Consider the following 17,932-nt stretch of genomic DNA (forward strand, 5'->3'; position numbering starts at 1 on the left):
TTAGTAAATACAGTACTATCTCAGTGACCTTGTGATTGAGTAGTTGGGAAGTTCAATCCCCTGGCCAGGTCATACCAAGGACTATAGAAATGGGACCCAATGCTGAGTGCCCTGCTTGGAACCACAGAAACCACAGATAGGCTCCTGCCACATGGCTCGGGAACGGTTGCTTCCCGACTTAGAGTAGCTAACATAATAGTATAAATAACATTATAGAGGAATCTTCATCATGTTAACCGGAGAGTGATGGAAAAAGTACTGACATGTTTTACTTACGGTAAATAAAAGTATCAGAACTGCAATGTAGATATACTCTGTTGCAAGTAGAAGTCCAAAAGTATCAGCATAAATAAGTATATCTTAAGGTACCAAAAGTAAAAGTACTCATTGTGCAGAATATCCCATTTCACAAGTTCACAATCTCTTCTATAGATTGTAGATCTCTTTGTTAATAGCCGATCTACAAGCTCAAGCTATTTTCAAATGGCCGAAATGTATATAGGGCTGAAGTGGTTAGTGTGTTTTTGTAATAATAATCACAATCTACAAAGTAATTAGTAACCTAAGTTTTCATATACAGTAATCGTAGTGGTGTAACAGTACAACATTTTCCTCTGAGATGTAGTGGAGTAGAAGTAAAAGTATTGGAAATATACCAAAAATACCTAAGTACAGACTTGAGTACACGTACCAAGTTAATTTATTAGTATTCTGTACATAATGGTACCAGTAATGATGACTGGTTGAATCCTTTTCCTCCAGAGCTGCTGGAGAGGCTGTGTAAGCCCCCTCCACTGTGTCGTCCTGTGTTGAGTCCAGACTACGCCCCAGAAGACTGCATCGAGCTCATGAAACGCTGCTGGCACGAACACCCCGAAAAAAGACCCAACTTTGAAGGGATCTTTGACCTGGTAACTGATAGCATTTACTGTATACACTGCCACACTTATTTTATATTTTATTTTCCACAGTTTCCACAAGTTTTAGTTTTGTCTCATAAGATTATAGTTGCAAGAGTATATAGTCGATTTTGTCGACAAAATATATTTTGGCAGGCCTTGATGTCATCGTAATGGCTGATTTTACACTTGGTTGCAAGCTGACAATAGCTGATCTACAAACTCGTACCGTATATCTGCTATTTTCAGGGCACAACGCCTGAGTGCAACCAACTAGTCCCTCCATAACATTTTAGTATAGGCTACTTTTTATTTGTTGACGAAATTGTCAATCGATAGAAATTAACACAGTTCCCTAGAGGGCCAGGCCCTAATCCTCTTGCATATGTGTGCCAGGCTACTTTAGAACTTCCTAATTTTTTCTGGATATCTTGAAAGTGTTAAAGGACAACCCATATGTGTCCGTGTGTATTTTCAGAGCATGTTTGTATATTTGAATGATCAACTAATCGATTGTCGGTCCCATCCTCTTTTACAGTACACTTTAAGACATAATAAGACAGAATAAAGCCATAATAAGAAATAATGTGTTGGTAATTAGAGCTAATATATTTTATTAGACAGAAACAAAGACAGAATAGTAGAAAGAGCGAAAACATTCTCTGGCACCGTCACCTGCCGCGGAACTGCAGCGGCAGACACTGCCGCACGACCGCTAGTTCGACCAGCAGTCGCACTGCATCGCCGGCGATAGGACCAGCAGTCCCGCCAGTAGGACCGGCGGCCGCCGCACGGACCGGCAGGTCCCGTAGCGGTAAACTGCCCGTCCGTGCGGTGGTGGCTGCCGCGGCAGTTACCAGCGATGCCGGTGCCAGATAATGTATTCGCTTTCTGCTATTCTGTCTCAGCCACCACCGCACGGACGGGCAGTTTACCGCTACGGTAAACGGTCCGTGCTAACAACACAGCCCGGTGTAGACAGGGCTTTTTTTTGCTCAACCTCGTTCTATTCTCCTGTGGTTCAGTTCAAGGACATCAACCAAGGCATGAAGTACAACATCATTGACTCCATGCTGCGCATGTTGGAGCAGTACTCATCCAACCTGGCTGAGCTGATCAAAGAGAGGACGGAGGAGCTGGAGTTAGAGAAGCAGAAGACGGAGCGGCTGCTCACGCAGATGCTGCCTCCGTGAGTTCATAAACCACGTAGTCTAGTAGGAAAGGGGGGTCCACATGCCACCTGTTTTATCTTAATTCTTAACACGTGGGTCATTTTGCCCGATTTTAAGATGGCAAAGTGCAATAACTCTCCCCGTGAAGGTCTCAGAAATGTCCCCTTCCATGACTTTTCCTAAATACTCAAGACATATGTTCTCGTTTTTTTTCCCCTTCTGAAACGTTATGAAATAATATACGATTAAACCACCCTGCTGCCAGCGGGGGTTATATTGTCAATAGAGCAACAGACAATAGAACCCCCACTGGCAGCAGGGGAGGAGGTGTTGCTCTCCTGGGCAAAAAGGGAGAGAATTTACCTGTCAATTTTACTGATAAATGCAGTCAGAGTGGAAGAGATTTTTTTTTTCAGTCACCCGAGTGTTAAAGGGTATATTTTAAGATTCTGCCAGGGGTGCCAAGCTGAAATATCGTCCCAAGGGGTTCATTTTTAATGATTTCTTGCACCTTCCCATTCACTTACTATACAGGAAAAAAATACCCCCCCAAAGATTCATGTGGGGGGTCTAACTAGGGTTTTTTTCATGATTCTGAATCCATTACAAGCATTTGTTTTGCACGAAAAACATTCCTTGGGCTAAAAATGGATCCTACAAAACTGTGAAAAGTGATGACTCATCACTCTTCACCACAAAACCATAGTTTCAGCTTGGCACCTGGCAGAATCTTAAAATATACCTTTTAAGGATTAAGAAAAAACAGGTGGTGAAAAAAGATCCACCCTGCGTGGACCCCCCTTTCCTTCTACTCTAGACTAACACTCCTGGGGCAACTAGGCACTTAGGTAGCCTGACAGAGGGTTGCGGGTTCGAGTCCCGATCCCGGCTGCCTTTTGGCGGCGGCCTTAACAAAAGTTGTTTGATACCAGGTCGGTGGCGGACGTGCTGAAGGTGGGCGGCACGGTGGAGCCGGAGCACTTTGACAGCGTGTCGCTGTACTTCAGCGACATCGTGGGCTTCACCACCATCTCGGCCAACAGCGAACCCATCGAGGTGGTCGACCTGCTCAACGACCTCTACACCGTGTTCGACGCCATCATAGGCGACCACGACGTCTACAAGGTGCTGTGTGTGTGTGTGTGTGTGTGTGTGTGTGTGTGTGTGTGTGTGTGTGTGTGTGTGTGTGTGTGTGTGTGTGTGTGTGTGTCTAGTATGACAATACTAGTGAACGTCAAATGTTCCCACAGGTTTTGTAGAGATTCTACTCAGGTTCGGATTGGGGTTACGATCATGATTGGGTATTTGGAGATCCGGTTTAAATGTTAGAGTTAGAAGTTATGGCCGTGTGATTTGAGCTTGTAGATCTATTTTTAAAATGTTTGCATATAATGAAATGGCCAAAACAGGAGCACCTAGTTGAAATCGGCTGAAAAACGCTGAGGGCCTTATTTTGCACATCTGGTGTGGCCAATGCTGTTTGGCCCCTCAAAATAGCGAAACTTAAGTTAAGTCCTGAGACCTGGTACTTGGTGTGTGTGCGTTTGTGTGTGTGTGTGCGTGTTATTAACACTCCATTCCCCGTGCTTGTGTCCCACCCTGTCTGGACCTGTCGCAGGTAGAGACCATAGGCGACGCGTATATGGTGGCGTCAGGCCTCCCCGTGCGCATAGAGAAACATCACGCCGCGGAGATCGCCAACATGTCCCTGGACATCCTGAGCGCTGTGGGGACCTTCAAGATGAGACACATGCCCGACGTCCCTATCAGGATACGCATCGGACTGCACAGCGGTGAGCAGACACACACACACACACACACACACACACACACACACACACACACACACACACACACACACTGAATTCAAAAGTCCAAAAGTCAAAAGTTCAAAAGTCCTTTAACCCATTCAAACCTGGAAAGCATATTCGCGTCGCGCTAGATATGTATAGGCAAATGCATACAAACTCGCCAGCGTAATATTCCGCATTTGCGGGTCACTTATTAGCGTTGCGGTGCTAAATCGCCAATGTGTAAGGACCTTTAGGATTTAAAACAGTGGTTCTCAAAAATGCCAGAAATAGCAGATATAAAAAATTGTACATCTGCTATTTTTTATTTTGTGTGTGTCCCGTAGGGCCATGTGTAGCAGGGGTTGTAGGTCTGACGATGCCTCGCTACTGTCTGTTTGGAGACACAGTGACCACTGCCTCTCGTATGGAATCCAGTGGAATGCGTAAGTAAGCCACGACGACAGCAGCCACGATCTGTTTACTGTACCCTCCTTATGGGTCCATTTGGTTACAACCTGTATACTCTCAGAGTTGCAAATGGACAGTGGTGGAAGAAGTACTCACATTGTGTACTTGAGTAAAAGCAATACCACAACGTGGAAATACTATTACAAGTAAAAGTACCAGTATTCAAAATGTACTGTAATTAAGAGTACAAAAGATATTTGCATCAAAATATTCTTAAGTACTAAAAGTAAAAGTTCTCATTATGCACCATGTCCCATTTCAAAAGTTTCCAAATGCATAGAATTCTTTGAAAATAGCAGGTCTACAAGCTCACAATGCGTCGCCAAGCGACACGCTGTGAGCTTGTAGATCGGCGATTTTCAAATAGTTAAAGTATATAAATTGCTGGTTAATGTACGTTTTAGTTACGCTTTAGCAGTTGCAAATGGGTAAATGAATCGGCCTTCAGTGTTGTGTGTGGTCATGTCCCTGCAGCCCAGAGGATCCAGGTGCACGAGAGCACAGTGAAGATCCTGATGGATTTAAAGATGGGATACAAGGTCCAGCTGAGAGGAAAGACTGAAGTCAAGGTACTGGAGCGCAGTGGTGGAATAAGTACTCAATTGTTTTACTTAAAGGACAACTTTGTTTTTTTACAACAAGGGTTCATATTTTAGATTGTAATTAGAGAAAAGAAAAAGTGAGTGTTAAAATGCTTTCATTTGCTTCGTTCTATTGTTTGATCGCGTTTAGCGTGCTAAAATGTGGAGCATGCGTACATATGGGGGCATGCGTACAAGTGGCTAAATATGTCTTTTTAGACACAATAAGCCAGCAGTTTCTTTATTGCTATTTACAGTAACACTTCTAGCCCCCATAAGTCACATCCAACCATGAAAGGTTGCGTTGTATCTTGGGAATGGGCTTATTCTGTGTAAAATGACATATTTAGCCACTTGTACGCATGCCCCCAACCACTGAAATAAGAATCTCTAAAACAATAGAAAGAAGTAAATTAAATAATTTTAACACTCATCTTTTATATTCTTTAATTACAATCTAAAATATGAACCTTTAAGTAAAAGCATCTATACTGCAATATAGAAATACTCTGTAAGGGCACTAGGGCACGGTCACGCCACACTTTTATTCTACCTATGAGGGCGGATTCTGCCAATGCATTTAAAAGGGAATTGAGTGGGATTTTTTTTTTTTTTCTTGCAGCACAATTGGCAGCAAACTGCTCCATTCCCATTGAAATGGATTGGCAGAATCCCCCCTCATTGGTAGAATGAGATTGCGGTGTGACCGTGTTCTCAGCCAAGACTGTGTGTGTGTGTGTGTGTGTGTGTGTGTGTGTGTGTGTGTGTGTGTGTGTGTGTGTGTGTGTGTGTGTGTGTGTGTGTGTGTGTGTGTGTGTGTCTTCAGGGAGAGCAGACCTACTGGCTCACAGGAAGAGATGGATTCACCAAACCTCTCCCTGTTCCTCCAGAAATCAAGTCAAAGTAAGTAGGACTGACTCTTTCTTCATCTCACATTTACAGCAATGTACTGTCGCTTCCCTTGATTTCACTCTCCATGTGATTACATGGAGCAGTGGTTTTCCACCTTTTTCACATCAAGGTCCATTATTTATTCGGCATTTGAGCCACGGACCACCGTTTGATGAGATTTAGCCTCTCAGATCCAAAACGTTTTGGATGTCCTGAAAATGTTTTGTGACAGCTAGGAATCCAAAGAGGACATTTATATATTTTTTAATCTAAATGTATATTTTTTAATCTAAATGTATTCAAACATATTGATATTTTTCAAAAGCTTTCAAAAATAGCGGATGTACAAGCTCACAGTGCGGAACTAATCCCACTTTGAGAAGCACCAACATAGAGCACCGTTTCTCAACCTCGGGTCTGGGAACCTCCAGTGGTCCAAATGGACCCTTATGGGCCTATAACTCAGAGAGTCTACAAATGGGACCAAACCTCTCAGAGTTTAATAAGCATTTATTTTTTTAATCAAATCGAGGTCTTTGGAAGAATGCATATCAAATTGGGGGTCCTTGAAATTAAAAGATTTGGGAATCACTGTCATAAGAGTCTTGCTCTGGTCCAATACTTGTATTGCGTCCATAGAAAATGATGCGATGTAAATTCTATTGTAACCGCATCAATCAATCTACTCTACTGTATAACCTCTAATCCCCCACAACTGTGTGTGTGTGTGTGTGTGTGTGTGCGTGCGTGCGTGCGTGCGTGTGTGCGTGCGTGTGCGCGCGTTGATGCCGTCCGATTTTTCCCACAGGCAAATGGCCCAAAAGCTACAGATGCAGGAGATAGCAAATCACAAGAAAAAGAAACTTCAAAAGCAACAACAACTTGCAAAGAAAAAATAAATGAGGTAATGTATAATATTTCATATAGTTACTCACTTCTACTTACTTATTAATTATGGAAAAAATTAAAATAAAACAGAATTGCAAATAGTATCATGGCTGAGAACCTCATGGAACTTTGTGACTTGTTTCAAAAGATTGTTATTAGTACTTTGAGTAGGCTACATGTTGACGCCAATACTTTTACTATGTTGAATTCCAGACTTTTACTAGTATTTCTACATTGCAGTATTGATAATTTTACTTAAATAGAAAATGTAAGTTCTTTTTCCACCACTGCTTAGTTTATTAAACATTTTTGTTTCATTGAAGGACTTCAAGCACGTGTTGCAGAAAAGGCTGTGAAGAGGATGGATCTCTCTGTGATGTCTGTGTGGTCACACAGATCACTTCAGTCCTATTTCAACATTGGCTAAGAGCTTGTTGATCTGCTATTTTCAAAAGATGTGCATACATGACGCACTTGCGAAATGGGACATTGTACATAATGAGTACTTTTGCTTTTGGTACTTATTTTGATGCCAATACTTTTGTACTCTTCATCAAGTACATTTTGAACAACACCCCACTTTTACTTGTATCAGAGTATGTCTACATTGTGGTATTGATACTTTTACCTGTGTAAAAAACTGTCAGTCCTTGCTTCTTCCGCCACAGGGAGCGTCCAGCAGCTGTTATGTATCACAGGAGTGTGAAAAAGAGAATAAAGGGGAAGGAACTGAGTGTCGTGTGTGGTTTTACATGGAGCTGTGCTTGTGCCAGTGTTTCTCAAACTTTTATGTCTCAAGGTCTCCCCTTAATTCTGACAGTGTACACATGTAACCACATTTGTACACTGTCAGAAAATCAACCTTTTTGACCCTAATTCAACACTAATTTAACATATTTTGCTATCTGGGATGTCAGTCACCATTATATAAGTTTCATTGTAATTGAGTTTTAATGCAATTCAAAGTGCAGATTGATTTTAAAACTAGGCAAACAAACACATTACATTCGCACACACTCAGTTTAAATTAATGCAGGATTTGCTGATGAGCTCAGCTCGAACCATATTGGTTGATTGATTGATTGAAGACTTTATTAGAAGTTTGCATAGGAAAAGGTACAGTTTCATGACGGTACAGTTCACTGGTACAAGGTCTACTAAAAGGAGATCCATGAAAAGACTAAGCTTATTTCCACTGGAAACCATTGAAGTATCTCATATAACATTGAATGACAGACAAATAGAACACAGTACTATGCAGTAGATATGTAAAGAAAAACAAAAAAAAAACAGTAAGTCTAAAACAAGCAGTATATACAAAGAAGGGGCAGGGGAGGGTAGGGTTGGGCTAGGTTCATTTTTTACCAGTTGCGAACGGCTGCTGCCTGTAAGTGGTTTTTCAGGGCAATTTTAAAGGATGCTAGTGATCCACACTCCTTTATGGCCTTCGGTAAAGCTTTCCACATTTTGGTGGTATAGCAGAAAAAAGAGTTTGACCCTTTGTTGGTTTTGACTCTGGGTTGAAAGTAAGCATGATGACAAAGGTAAAAACCTGGTGTGGAAAGAACCTTTAATTCTACACTGACTGCTCACATCAGTTAAATATACATAATGCTAGTGGTTCCCAAACTGGGGTCCCCAAAATGATTTGGGGGTCCCCAGATGATTAATGTGCAACATTGTTTTCTCACTCTGCACATTTCTAAAGTTACAATTTAACGACTTTTAAGATCTTTTTAATACCAAATTGCCATTGTTATGTGAGTCAAATATTGTGAAGAATTGCCAAGCCTCGAGTTCAGCTATTATATTCACAATAATAATCTATGTGGAATCGAGTGAAACATAATGGCTACAATTGTTTCTTATTAAGAAGAGACAGGTAAAATAAATAGAGACAAGATGGGTAACTAACAGCACATACAAAAATGAAGCAAACAGCACATACAACAGGTATCAGACACTAAACATTAGCAGCCTACCTGTTAAAAAGTATTTAAATACAGATCGTGACCAAAATATATTGATGTTTTGTGCAGCTGGTCACGGGTGTTTGTGTAGGCCTAGAGCACCACCTAGCGGCAGTTGACACAATGCAGGCAAAATTATTGAATATCCTGCCGTTTTATTTCGTTACTCACGATCCATGAATGTAGATGAATGTGATGCGGGTTTTGTTGCATCTTAATTTACATTAAATGTTAGCGCCACAAAATATCTCTCTTTCAAAGAGCGCAACATGTCACCTGGAGCCAATCCGAGGCTACCAAAACAAGAACAGTCCAATCAGAACTTCAGAAGACTCCCTCCGAAAATAGCAGATCTTAAAGCTCACAACTCGTAGCAGCTGTTACGCAGTGTGAGCTTATAGATCGTCTATTTTTGATGCGCAACACCAACGTACGACTGGCGACAGGGTCCCAGGCCGGAGGAGGCGGGGCTGTAAATCTGATCTACCAATCATGGCCTTGCACAATCGTGAAGCGTTTCTAATTTTAAATGTATCTTTTAAATTGAAAGTACTTTATTAACTGCGTGTAGCTGTTTACAGCATAGGCCTACCTGCCAACCTCAGCCCGTCAGAAAACAGTCAAACGATAATCAATCAGTGTCGTGCATGCGTGCGAGTGTGGCGGAGCCCCAGCCTGCAGCCTCAAAAGTCTAATTCTTTTTGTTGAAAGCGTACGCAGATGTCTTTTGATTGATTGATTGATTGAAGACTTTATTAGAAGTTTGCATAGGAAAAGGTACAGTTTCATGACGGTACAGTTCACTGGTACAAGGTCTACTAAAAGGAGATCCATGAAAAGACTAAGCTTATTTCCACTGGAAACCATGTCCAATGTTCTCAGAACATAGAGAAGACAATATCACTGGCTTTTAGGCTGTATGTTAAATAAATTAATTAAAGTTAAATAAGTATGGATCTATAAATCCATAGTTAAAATAAAACACAGAGACCAAAGGACTATATCTTTTAGATTGCTGTATTTAGAGAGGGTCAGACAGAGGAGACAAACAGTGAGCTACCATAGCGGCAGCTTTCTAAATCTCTCTCTCCTCCAAGATGGAGGAGAACAGTATATAAAGAGTGTACAGTTTATGACAGTAAGAATCGTGGGACTCATTGATTGGTTCCCAGATCATAACAAGGAAGACATTATAACAGTAGAAGTCGTGGGACTCATTGATTTGTTCCCAGATCATAACAAGGAAGACGTAGTGTTGGTAATTTTCCACATACAGTATATTATCATGATTTCGTAGCCAGGGCAACCAAAGTTACTATGACCTGTAATCTGTATTAGCCTGAGCCTAGAGTATCCGACCAAAATGTGGTCTCTATACTGTAAGTTCAGTTCATAATATATATTATATGGTCATATGAGCCTCATACACAAATCATGAATTATGTATTATCATAATTCTTATCTTATCACTGTATATCACTTTAATAGTTACTTTGGCTACAGCCATCTAAACACTTCAATTTCAATCCAAAAGCCATAATTCAATGTTGCACAAAGACGTTGTTATGAAGTCTTTTCTACAATAGCCTCTAATACCCAGACTTTTATTTAGCATTCCTCTCTGTCCACTGGGGGGCTCACACAATCAGCGTACGGACGCCGTCCATACGCCGTGCATACGACGTCCAAGTCAGACCTGCCACACGCCAAAAAACAACGAAAATACAGCCGTTACTAGGCGAGCGTTCGCACGCCGTCTACACGACGTGCATACGCCGTCCAAAGTCAGACGTCCATACACAGACCTCACCACTAGTCGTCGCAAAAACACGCATTTTGATTTTGCTGCCTTGAAACCGGCGGACCATTGAAATAAATACAACGCCGACATGAAACTGTACCTTTTTCTTCTAATAAAGTCTTCAATCAATCAATCAATCAATCAAACAAAATAAAAGTAGGTAAGACATGAAACTGTGCCTTTTTCTTCTAATAAAGTCTTCAATCAATCAATCAAACAAAATAAAAGTAGGTATACAACAACATGAATCTTATCTATCTATAAATGCGACAAATCTCTGTGTGTATGTAATCCGCGTATCTCGAGAACCGTTCGTCCCACCGGCTTCAGATTCGGCACGCGCGTTCCCCGCCGCGGCGCGGAGTGCAGTGCCGGGCCTCGGCCCGACTCGGCATGCGGTTTTCCCGAAGCGGCGCGAAACGTTCGGAATCTCCTTACGCGGAGCTGATTGTTGACATCAGGCTGTTCCTGAGGAAATCGGCACAATCGCTGACTCATTGTGACATCACTTCATAAAAGGCTCTGACATCACGTACGCCGCATGAGTCAACAAAAAATCTCTGTGAATGTGTATGTATGTGAATCTCGAGAACCGTTCTTCCCACCGGCACGCGCGTTCTCCAGATATGGGCATAAAATGAATCCCCGAATGGGGAGCTGATGTCTGACATCAGAGTTTTCCGCAACCGGTACTGTGTGTGCAGAGATCTCCATATATGGGCATAAGGGGACAAAGGCAAACAGATGGTCAAAACGGGTCCTATGACAACAGGTATATTGGGGTTTGCATTAAAGGGTGGGGACAAAGGCTAACAGATGGTCAACCGGTACTGTGTGTGCAGAGATCTCCATATATGGGCATAAGGGGACAAAGGCAAACAGATGGTCAAAACGGGTCCTATGACAACAGGTATATTGGGGTTTGCATTAAAGGGTGGGGACAAAGGCTAACAGATGGTCAAAACTGGTCCTATGACAACAGGTATATTGGGGTTTGCATTAAAGGGTGGGGCATTCATGGGGTCCGCTCCAAAAAAGAAAATAAAAGAGACAAAGACAAACATAAGACAAGCGACAAAGCGTGGGACTGGGAGGATGACTTGAATGATGCAGATTTAAGCAGGCTGTGTATTCTGCTTAAAGAAGAAACAAACAAAAAGCGACAGAGATCTCATATATGGGCATAAAATGGACGCAGATAAACAGATATCTCCATATACGGGCATAAAGGGACACAGACAGACAGATACAGAGATCTCCATATATGGGCATAAATAAGCAGGCTGTGTATTCTGCTTAAAGAAGAAACAAACAAAAAGCGACAGAGATCTCATATATGGGCATAAAATGGACGCAGATAAACAGATATCTCCATATACGGGCATAAAGGGACACAGACAGACAGATACAGAGATCTCCATATATGGGCATAAAATGGACGCAAATAGACAGATATCTCCATATATGGGCATATGGGCATAAAATGGACTCAGAACTATATCTGCAGTGATCTCCATATATGGACATAAAATGGACGCCGACAGACAGACAGATACAGATATCTCCATATATGGGCATAAATGGACACAGGCAAACAGATGGTCAAAACGGGTCCTATGACAACAGGTATAATGGGGTTTGCATTAAAGGGCGGGGCATTCATTCCCTATTTACATCGTTCCCGAGTTGGCCAGGTCACCGACTAGACGCTGGGCCGCCCGAAGGGCCGCCCGAAGGGCGGCCCAGCTTCTATATGTTACCGGATGTTTGGGTAACGCAGGACGTTCTATGTAAGAGCGCTTGTTTTGTCGTTCACCACACACCAATCACCACCAGGTGGCGTACGACAGCCATTCACTCATACTCTATGCATTCACTAGTGAAGGCGCTGACGTCACTCGTTTGCGACTATATTTGCGACTTTATTTACTAGCCTAGCCTAGCCTAGCCTAGCCTAGCTGCTACATTGTAGTCACTTGGACAGGGCGTTTATCGTGGGCTTGCCCAGGCCTTACGGCCTGGGCATAAATATAACGATTGCATTCACCACGGCTTCGTAACTCGCGCGGCGCTCCGCCGGCCACGCGGCCCTGGCCCGCTCTTCGCGGCCACTCGCACCTGCGGTGCTCGGGGGCGAAGAGCAGGACCAAGGTCCGCTGGCCTGCGCGCCGCTTGTAATGTCGTGGACACTGGACAATCGAGCGGCTCCGCCTGGAGGACGTTGCTGTGGGCGACCGCTTGTTCCGCCCCGTGCTGCACGCCGAGTGCTACGTTTCTCGACCGTCCTGTTTCTCTAACAAACCGTGACATATACAATTGAGCAAAAGCCGCATCCCACAACTCAACGGTAGGGAGGAGGACGTAGGGAATAATACCGCCCATAACTCTATCATTGGCCCCCCGTTGCCATGGTGACCGGTGATTGGCTCGTATTCCCAGCTATGGGACCGGCGGATCCAATTTCAACCGAGGGGGGCGTAGCCAGAACACACACACACACACACACACACACACACACACACAAAAATAGCTAATAGTTAGCTCACAACTTTCCACTTTCTCTTTCACCTCAATCGCAGTAACATCCGTATACACCACGTCATCGCATCACCAATACGTTTTATTTTTTATTTTTTTCAAAACTTTTTTTTTCTCAAAAAACTTTTTTTTTCTCAAAAAACTTTTTTTTTCTCAAAAAACTTTTTTTTTCACAAAAAACTTTTCGACAAATATCTACTCCTATAGATGCAACGCGGCGACCTAGAGGGGAGGCCGGCATAGCCGGCCGACCTTCTAGTATTATTGCGACCGTCAGGTCGCATTTACTATCAAAACCTCCACCGGCTGTCCGTGAGTGAGTCAGTCCGTCACACGTCACACTTTTGCCCTGCTCATATCTCCACAACCGTTGCCCCCAGCCACGCCACATTTTGCACACACACTCCTTACCTGCCACACTACTACCTCCAAGGACCCCCGCAGCTCCAGGGACCCCCAGGTCCCTGGGGGACCCCCAGGTGTAATTTTGCCCTGCTCCTATCTGCACAACCGTTGCCCCCATCCATGCCACATTTTGCACACACACTCCTTACCTGCCAAACTACAACCTCCAAGGACCCCCGGAGCTCCAGGGACCCCCAGCTCCCTGGGGGACCCCCAGTCACACTTTTGCCCTGCTCATATCTCCACAACCGTTGCCCCCAGCCACGCCACATTTTGCACACACACTCCTTACCTGCCACACTACTACCTCCAAGGACCCCCGGAGCTCCAGGGACCCCCAGGTCCCTGGGGGACCCCCAGGTGTAAAAAATGACCAAATGTGCAAAAATGACCAAATGACCACCCCCACGGGGCTGCTCACGGGGAATTCCTGGGGACCACCCACTCCTGGTGCTCCAGAACGGATGCAAAAGTGGAGGCGCCCCCTCCACTGCAGCTCACATAAAATGCCCTAACTTGGCCTAGGAGCGTCCGGGAGAGCCGGGGCCGGTACCTATTCGTCCACCTACGGTCGCTTATCTCCCGATTAGGGAGTCTTACTGGTATAATCTATAGACTAATTGAGGACTAATTATTAGAGGAACAACAAACAACGTTACAAAAGGAAAAAAAAGAAAGAATTCAGCCCTTTAACAACATATGCGTCTATGGTTTGTTGTTGCTGTTGCTTTTGTCTAGATGTTTGAATGTTTTTAAACAATAGAAACAATAGAAACAGGACCTTTGTCTTATTATCCAGCTGACATAGGCCTATTAGAAAACCCCAGTTGTTCATTGGACTGAAAATGTTCCTGAGAGACAGAAGGTTAGAAGTTCAATTCCTGGAGATCATTTAATGATTATTAAAGCCCATTAGTTGTGCGTGCCAATTTGGGGCGGAAGAAAAGACCTCTGGGAACTCAGATTGAGAGAGAGATGAAGCAGCTAGGGACCCCCACAACTTTTTCATAGATTAGATTGAATAGATTCCATACAGTTTCATCGTGCAGCACAATCATCAGTGTATTGTGGATTCATGTCAATTTGTGTTGTCAGATATTTAACCACTTGAACCATCAATAGGCCTACTTCACTCTGTACTTAGTCAGCTCCTTTTCCCCTCTACACCAAACCTCTTTTGCCGCCGCCGTGCCGCTCGGAGCGGTTGCGTTTATTTTTTAAGTCCCAACTGACTCAGTTTCAGATTTTATAAACATCGGGTTTACGACCCCCCAACGGGGGATTGGGGGTCAACTCCTCCTAGAACATGTTAACACACTTACTTAGAGTACAATTACCTCAAATAAATCTACTTTGTTGCTTTAATTACAGAATTAGACCAAACTGTATCCCAATAGTTGGCTCCGTTTGGCGTGACCCCATCTGTGGGTCGGTCACACAGACACATTATGGGTCTCTTAATGTTATGTTTCCTAGTTTGTTTTTAATTATTATTATTAATATTCATATTAATATTCATATTAAACGCTCCCAAAAAAAAGCTAACAGCGGTCAATAACACTTCTTCAATCCCCTGCTTGCTTTAACAATACTCAGGCAGTCGGGCTTGCCTCACCTTGCCTTGTCCCAAAATCAAGGCGGAACACCTGGAAAAAAGTGAGTCCCATCAAGGCGAAACACCCAGAGAAAAGTGAGTCCCAAAATACAAAAAAATACCAAAAAAAGTGAGTCCCGAAATCAAGGCGAAACACCTGGAAAAAGGTGAGTCCCATCAAGACGAAACACCCGGAGAAAAGTGAGTCCCATTAAGGCAAAACACCTGGAGAAAAGTGAGTCCCATCAAGGCGAAACACCCTAGGAGGAAAAAAAACTCATGCAAATGAGGTCCAAGTCAGACCTCTAGAAGGCCAATCTGTCTGTAATCGAGAGATTCTAGGCTGACTTGGACCTCATTTGCATGAGGGTTTTTTTCTTCCTCCGGGTGTTTCGCCTTGATGGGACTCATGCACTTTTTTCAGGTGTTTCGCCTTGATTTTAGAGAGAGAGCTAGATCTCACACCTTTCAACAAAAAGAACAATCAAATACCCCCCCCCCCCATATCAAATATATAATATATACAGTATATATAGTGTGTGTGTGTGTGTGTGTGTGTGTGTGTGTGTGTGTATGTGTGTGTGTGTGTGTGTGTGTGTGTGTGTGTGTGTGTGTGTGTGTGTGTGTGTGTGTGTGTGTGTGTGTGTGTGTGTGTGTGTGTCATACCTGCCAACCCTCCTGTTTTTGGAAGAAGTCTCCTGTTATTTGACCATGTCTCCTGTTCCAGAATGAGATTTTTTTTTTACCATTTCTCATTTCACACTTTTTGCAACATCTTACATTTTTGTTTATCTTTTAATACAAATGTTTCTTATAGGGGCTCCTGGCACTACATGTTTTCAGATGGGGTCTGGGGCCAAATTTGTATTGATCAGATTTTCCTTGACAAAAGTTTGGAAACTTCTGTGTCATTGCAGCTCATTGGATAGAATAACTTCCTTGAGGATGAGAAGTTGGAGGTTCAAGTCCCAGCCCTAACAGCGTGTTGTGTTGGATAATAGACCAGTCACCCTTTAGACACAGACACATGCAGGCAGTGTCTATCTCCACAGACAGACACACAATTTGGTCTTTATTAAACCAGTCAATAGATTAGAAAACAGATCACGCTGACTGTCTGCAAACATACACACATAGACACAGAAAAAGTATATATATATACAAATCTGAAATAATATTCTTTTCTTTTCTTCGCATGGCATGAAAGCAGGCTAATCTGCTAATATTAATGCTAATATGGTTGCACTCATGACATGACAACACAAGTCAGAATTAGACTATTGCCCGGGACCCACACTAGTGAAAATAGCCGATCTACAAGCTCACAAGGTGTTGCTTCAGCTTCACACCACGTTGTGAGCTTGTAGATCGGCTATTCTCACTACTTAAAATATCAGTAGTTTGCAAGAAAAAAGCACAGGAAAGTACAGTTCAATACAAGGTCTGTTAAGAGGATTTAAAACCCAAGAATAGGCCTATTTCCATGTCAGGCTCCATGGTCTGTCAAATATCTATGATGTCAGATGTCAGTCATCTCCATATCTTTGGAAAATATGGCCACATCTTGTCCAACCTAAACAACCAACCAGTTCTGTGCCTTTTTTTGGGCAAAGTCGATCCCATGCCAAAGCGCCAGCGCTCGCCCAGCAGTCTGCCGTCACCCAGGCAGTGCATGCGCCCATGTGCATCTTACTGGCTTAAAGGCGTATTTCACTTTCATAAAAACTTTTGGTCATTTTATCGTCTGATCAGGCTTTTATGAGGCTTTTATGAACACCCTGAACAGCAGATTTTAATTTGTTTAATTCAGTATTTCGATACTTGATGTAAATGTTACCGTGTAACACATTTCAACAACAAGTCAATTCAATGTGCTTAACCCATTTAGGCCTAACCTATAGAATAGGGCTAAATCAGAAATTAGCCTACAAAACAAATATGTTGCTACATACTGTACATGTACTGTAAGCCCCTCCCAAACAGCAAAATGTGTTCCCGGCCTAAAACATCAAGCAAAGGAAACAGATTATAATATGACTCTCTGGGATACAATAAAAACAAAATAATCAAGAGTAACAAGATTAAAGTGCAACTCAATGAAAGTAACAGCAGCAAACAGAAAGGTCTTTAGCTGTGATTTAAAAGAAATACGAGTGGCATTATTTTTTTTCCAGATATGAGGTGCATAAACGAAATGCTCTTCATGTTTAGTTTTGATATCGTACAAGATCAGACACCCTACAGAACTATTTTTTACCCGTGACCCAAAAGAGAAATTAGATGTTCGCCCGGGACCCAAACTAGTCAAAATAGCAGATCTACAAGCTCATAACGTGTCGCTTCGCGCAGTGTTTTGAGCTTGTAGATCAGCTATTTTCACTAGGCCTAGGCTACTTCTTAAACATTTGTTTTTTTAATTTATGGAATTTATTAGATTTTTCTTTGATTTCTTCATGAAATTACAAAAAGAAAATCATTGAATTGTGTTCTTAATTCATAAAAAAAGAAAGGAAAAAAAAAGCTTTTTGGGGAATGTTAATTGAAAATATTTCGAATAATAATAATAAAAAGAAGGAAAAAAAGCAGAAAAAAAAAACAAAAAACAAAGGGACCCATAAATGGGTCCCACTGTTTGGGAAACAGTGCCCTAGGCCTACAGTATGTGTTTTGGACCAGTGTAAGGATTAAGAACTGGAGTGAAAAGGTCCTATAGGTCCTTCCTAGGGCAAGATCTGCAACATCATGCAGGCTGTGGTAAAAATCCATTGAGTGAGGTCCTAGGCTGCAAAAATAGGCCCATAAATAGCATGATCACAAACTAGCCCAGTGTTTGGCATGGATCCGAATTGACAGTACATATATGGTAAATGGTGCATTTATACAGCATCTTCCAAGGCACTTTACTTTGTGCATTCCATTCTCACACACACAC

At 42.6% G+C, this 17,932-nt stretch overlaps 1 protein-coding gene across 1 annotated transcript in view; it reads left to right on the top strand.

Moving 5' to 3' along the window:
• Window positions 1-17,932, top strand: part of gc2 (guanylyl cyclase 2) — a gene marked incomplete at both ends in the record, with an annotated part of 70,424 nt that overhangs the window by 49,406 nt on the left and 3,086 nt on the right. The window contains 7 exons of the mRNA XM_080741557.1: window positions 763-911; window positions 1,925-2,088; window positions 3,004-3,196; window positions 3,690-3,864; window positions 4,209-4,307; window positions 4,807-4,901; window positions 5,740-5,816. Of these exons, the coding sequence (XP_080597683.1) occupies window positions 763-911; window positions 1,925-2,088; window positions 3,004-3,196; window positions 3,690-3,864; window positions 4,209-4,307; window positions 4,807-4,901; window positions 5,740-5,816 (952 nt within the window). The remainder of the gene's footprint in view (window positions 1-762; window positions 912-1,924; window positions 2,089-3,003; window positions 3,197-3,689; window positions 3,865-4,208; window positions 4,308-4,806; window positions 4,902-5,739; window positions 5,817-17,932) is intronic.

Source organism: Nannobrachium achirus (genome assembly GCF_963921795.1).
Source record: "Nannobrachium achirus genome assembly, chromosome: 14".
In the NCBI taxonomy this organism is placed as follows: domain Eukaryota; kingdom Metazoa; phylum Chordata; class Actinopteri; order Myctophiformes; family Myctophidae; genus Nannobrachium; species Nannobrachium achirus.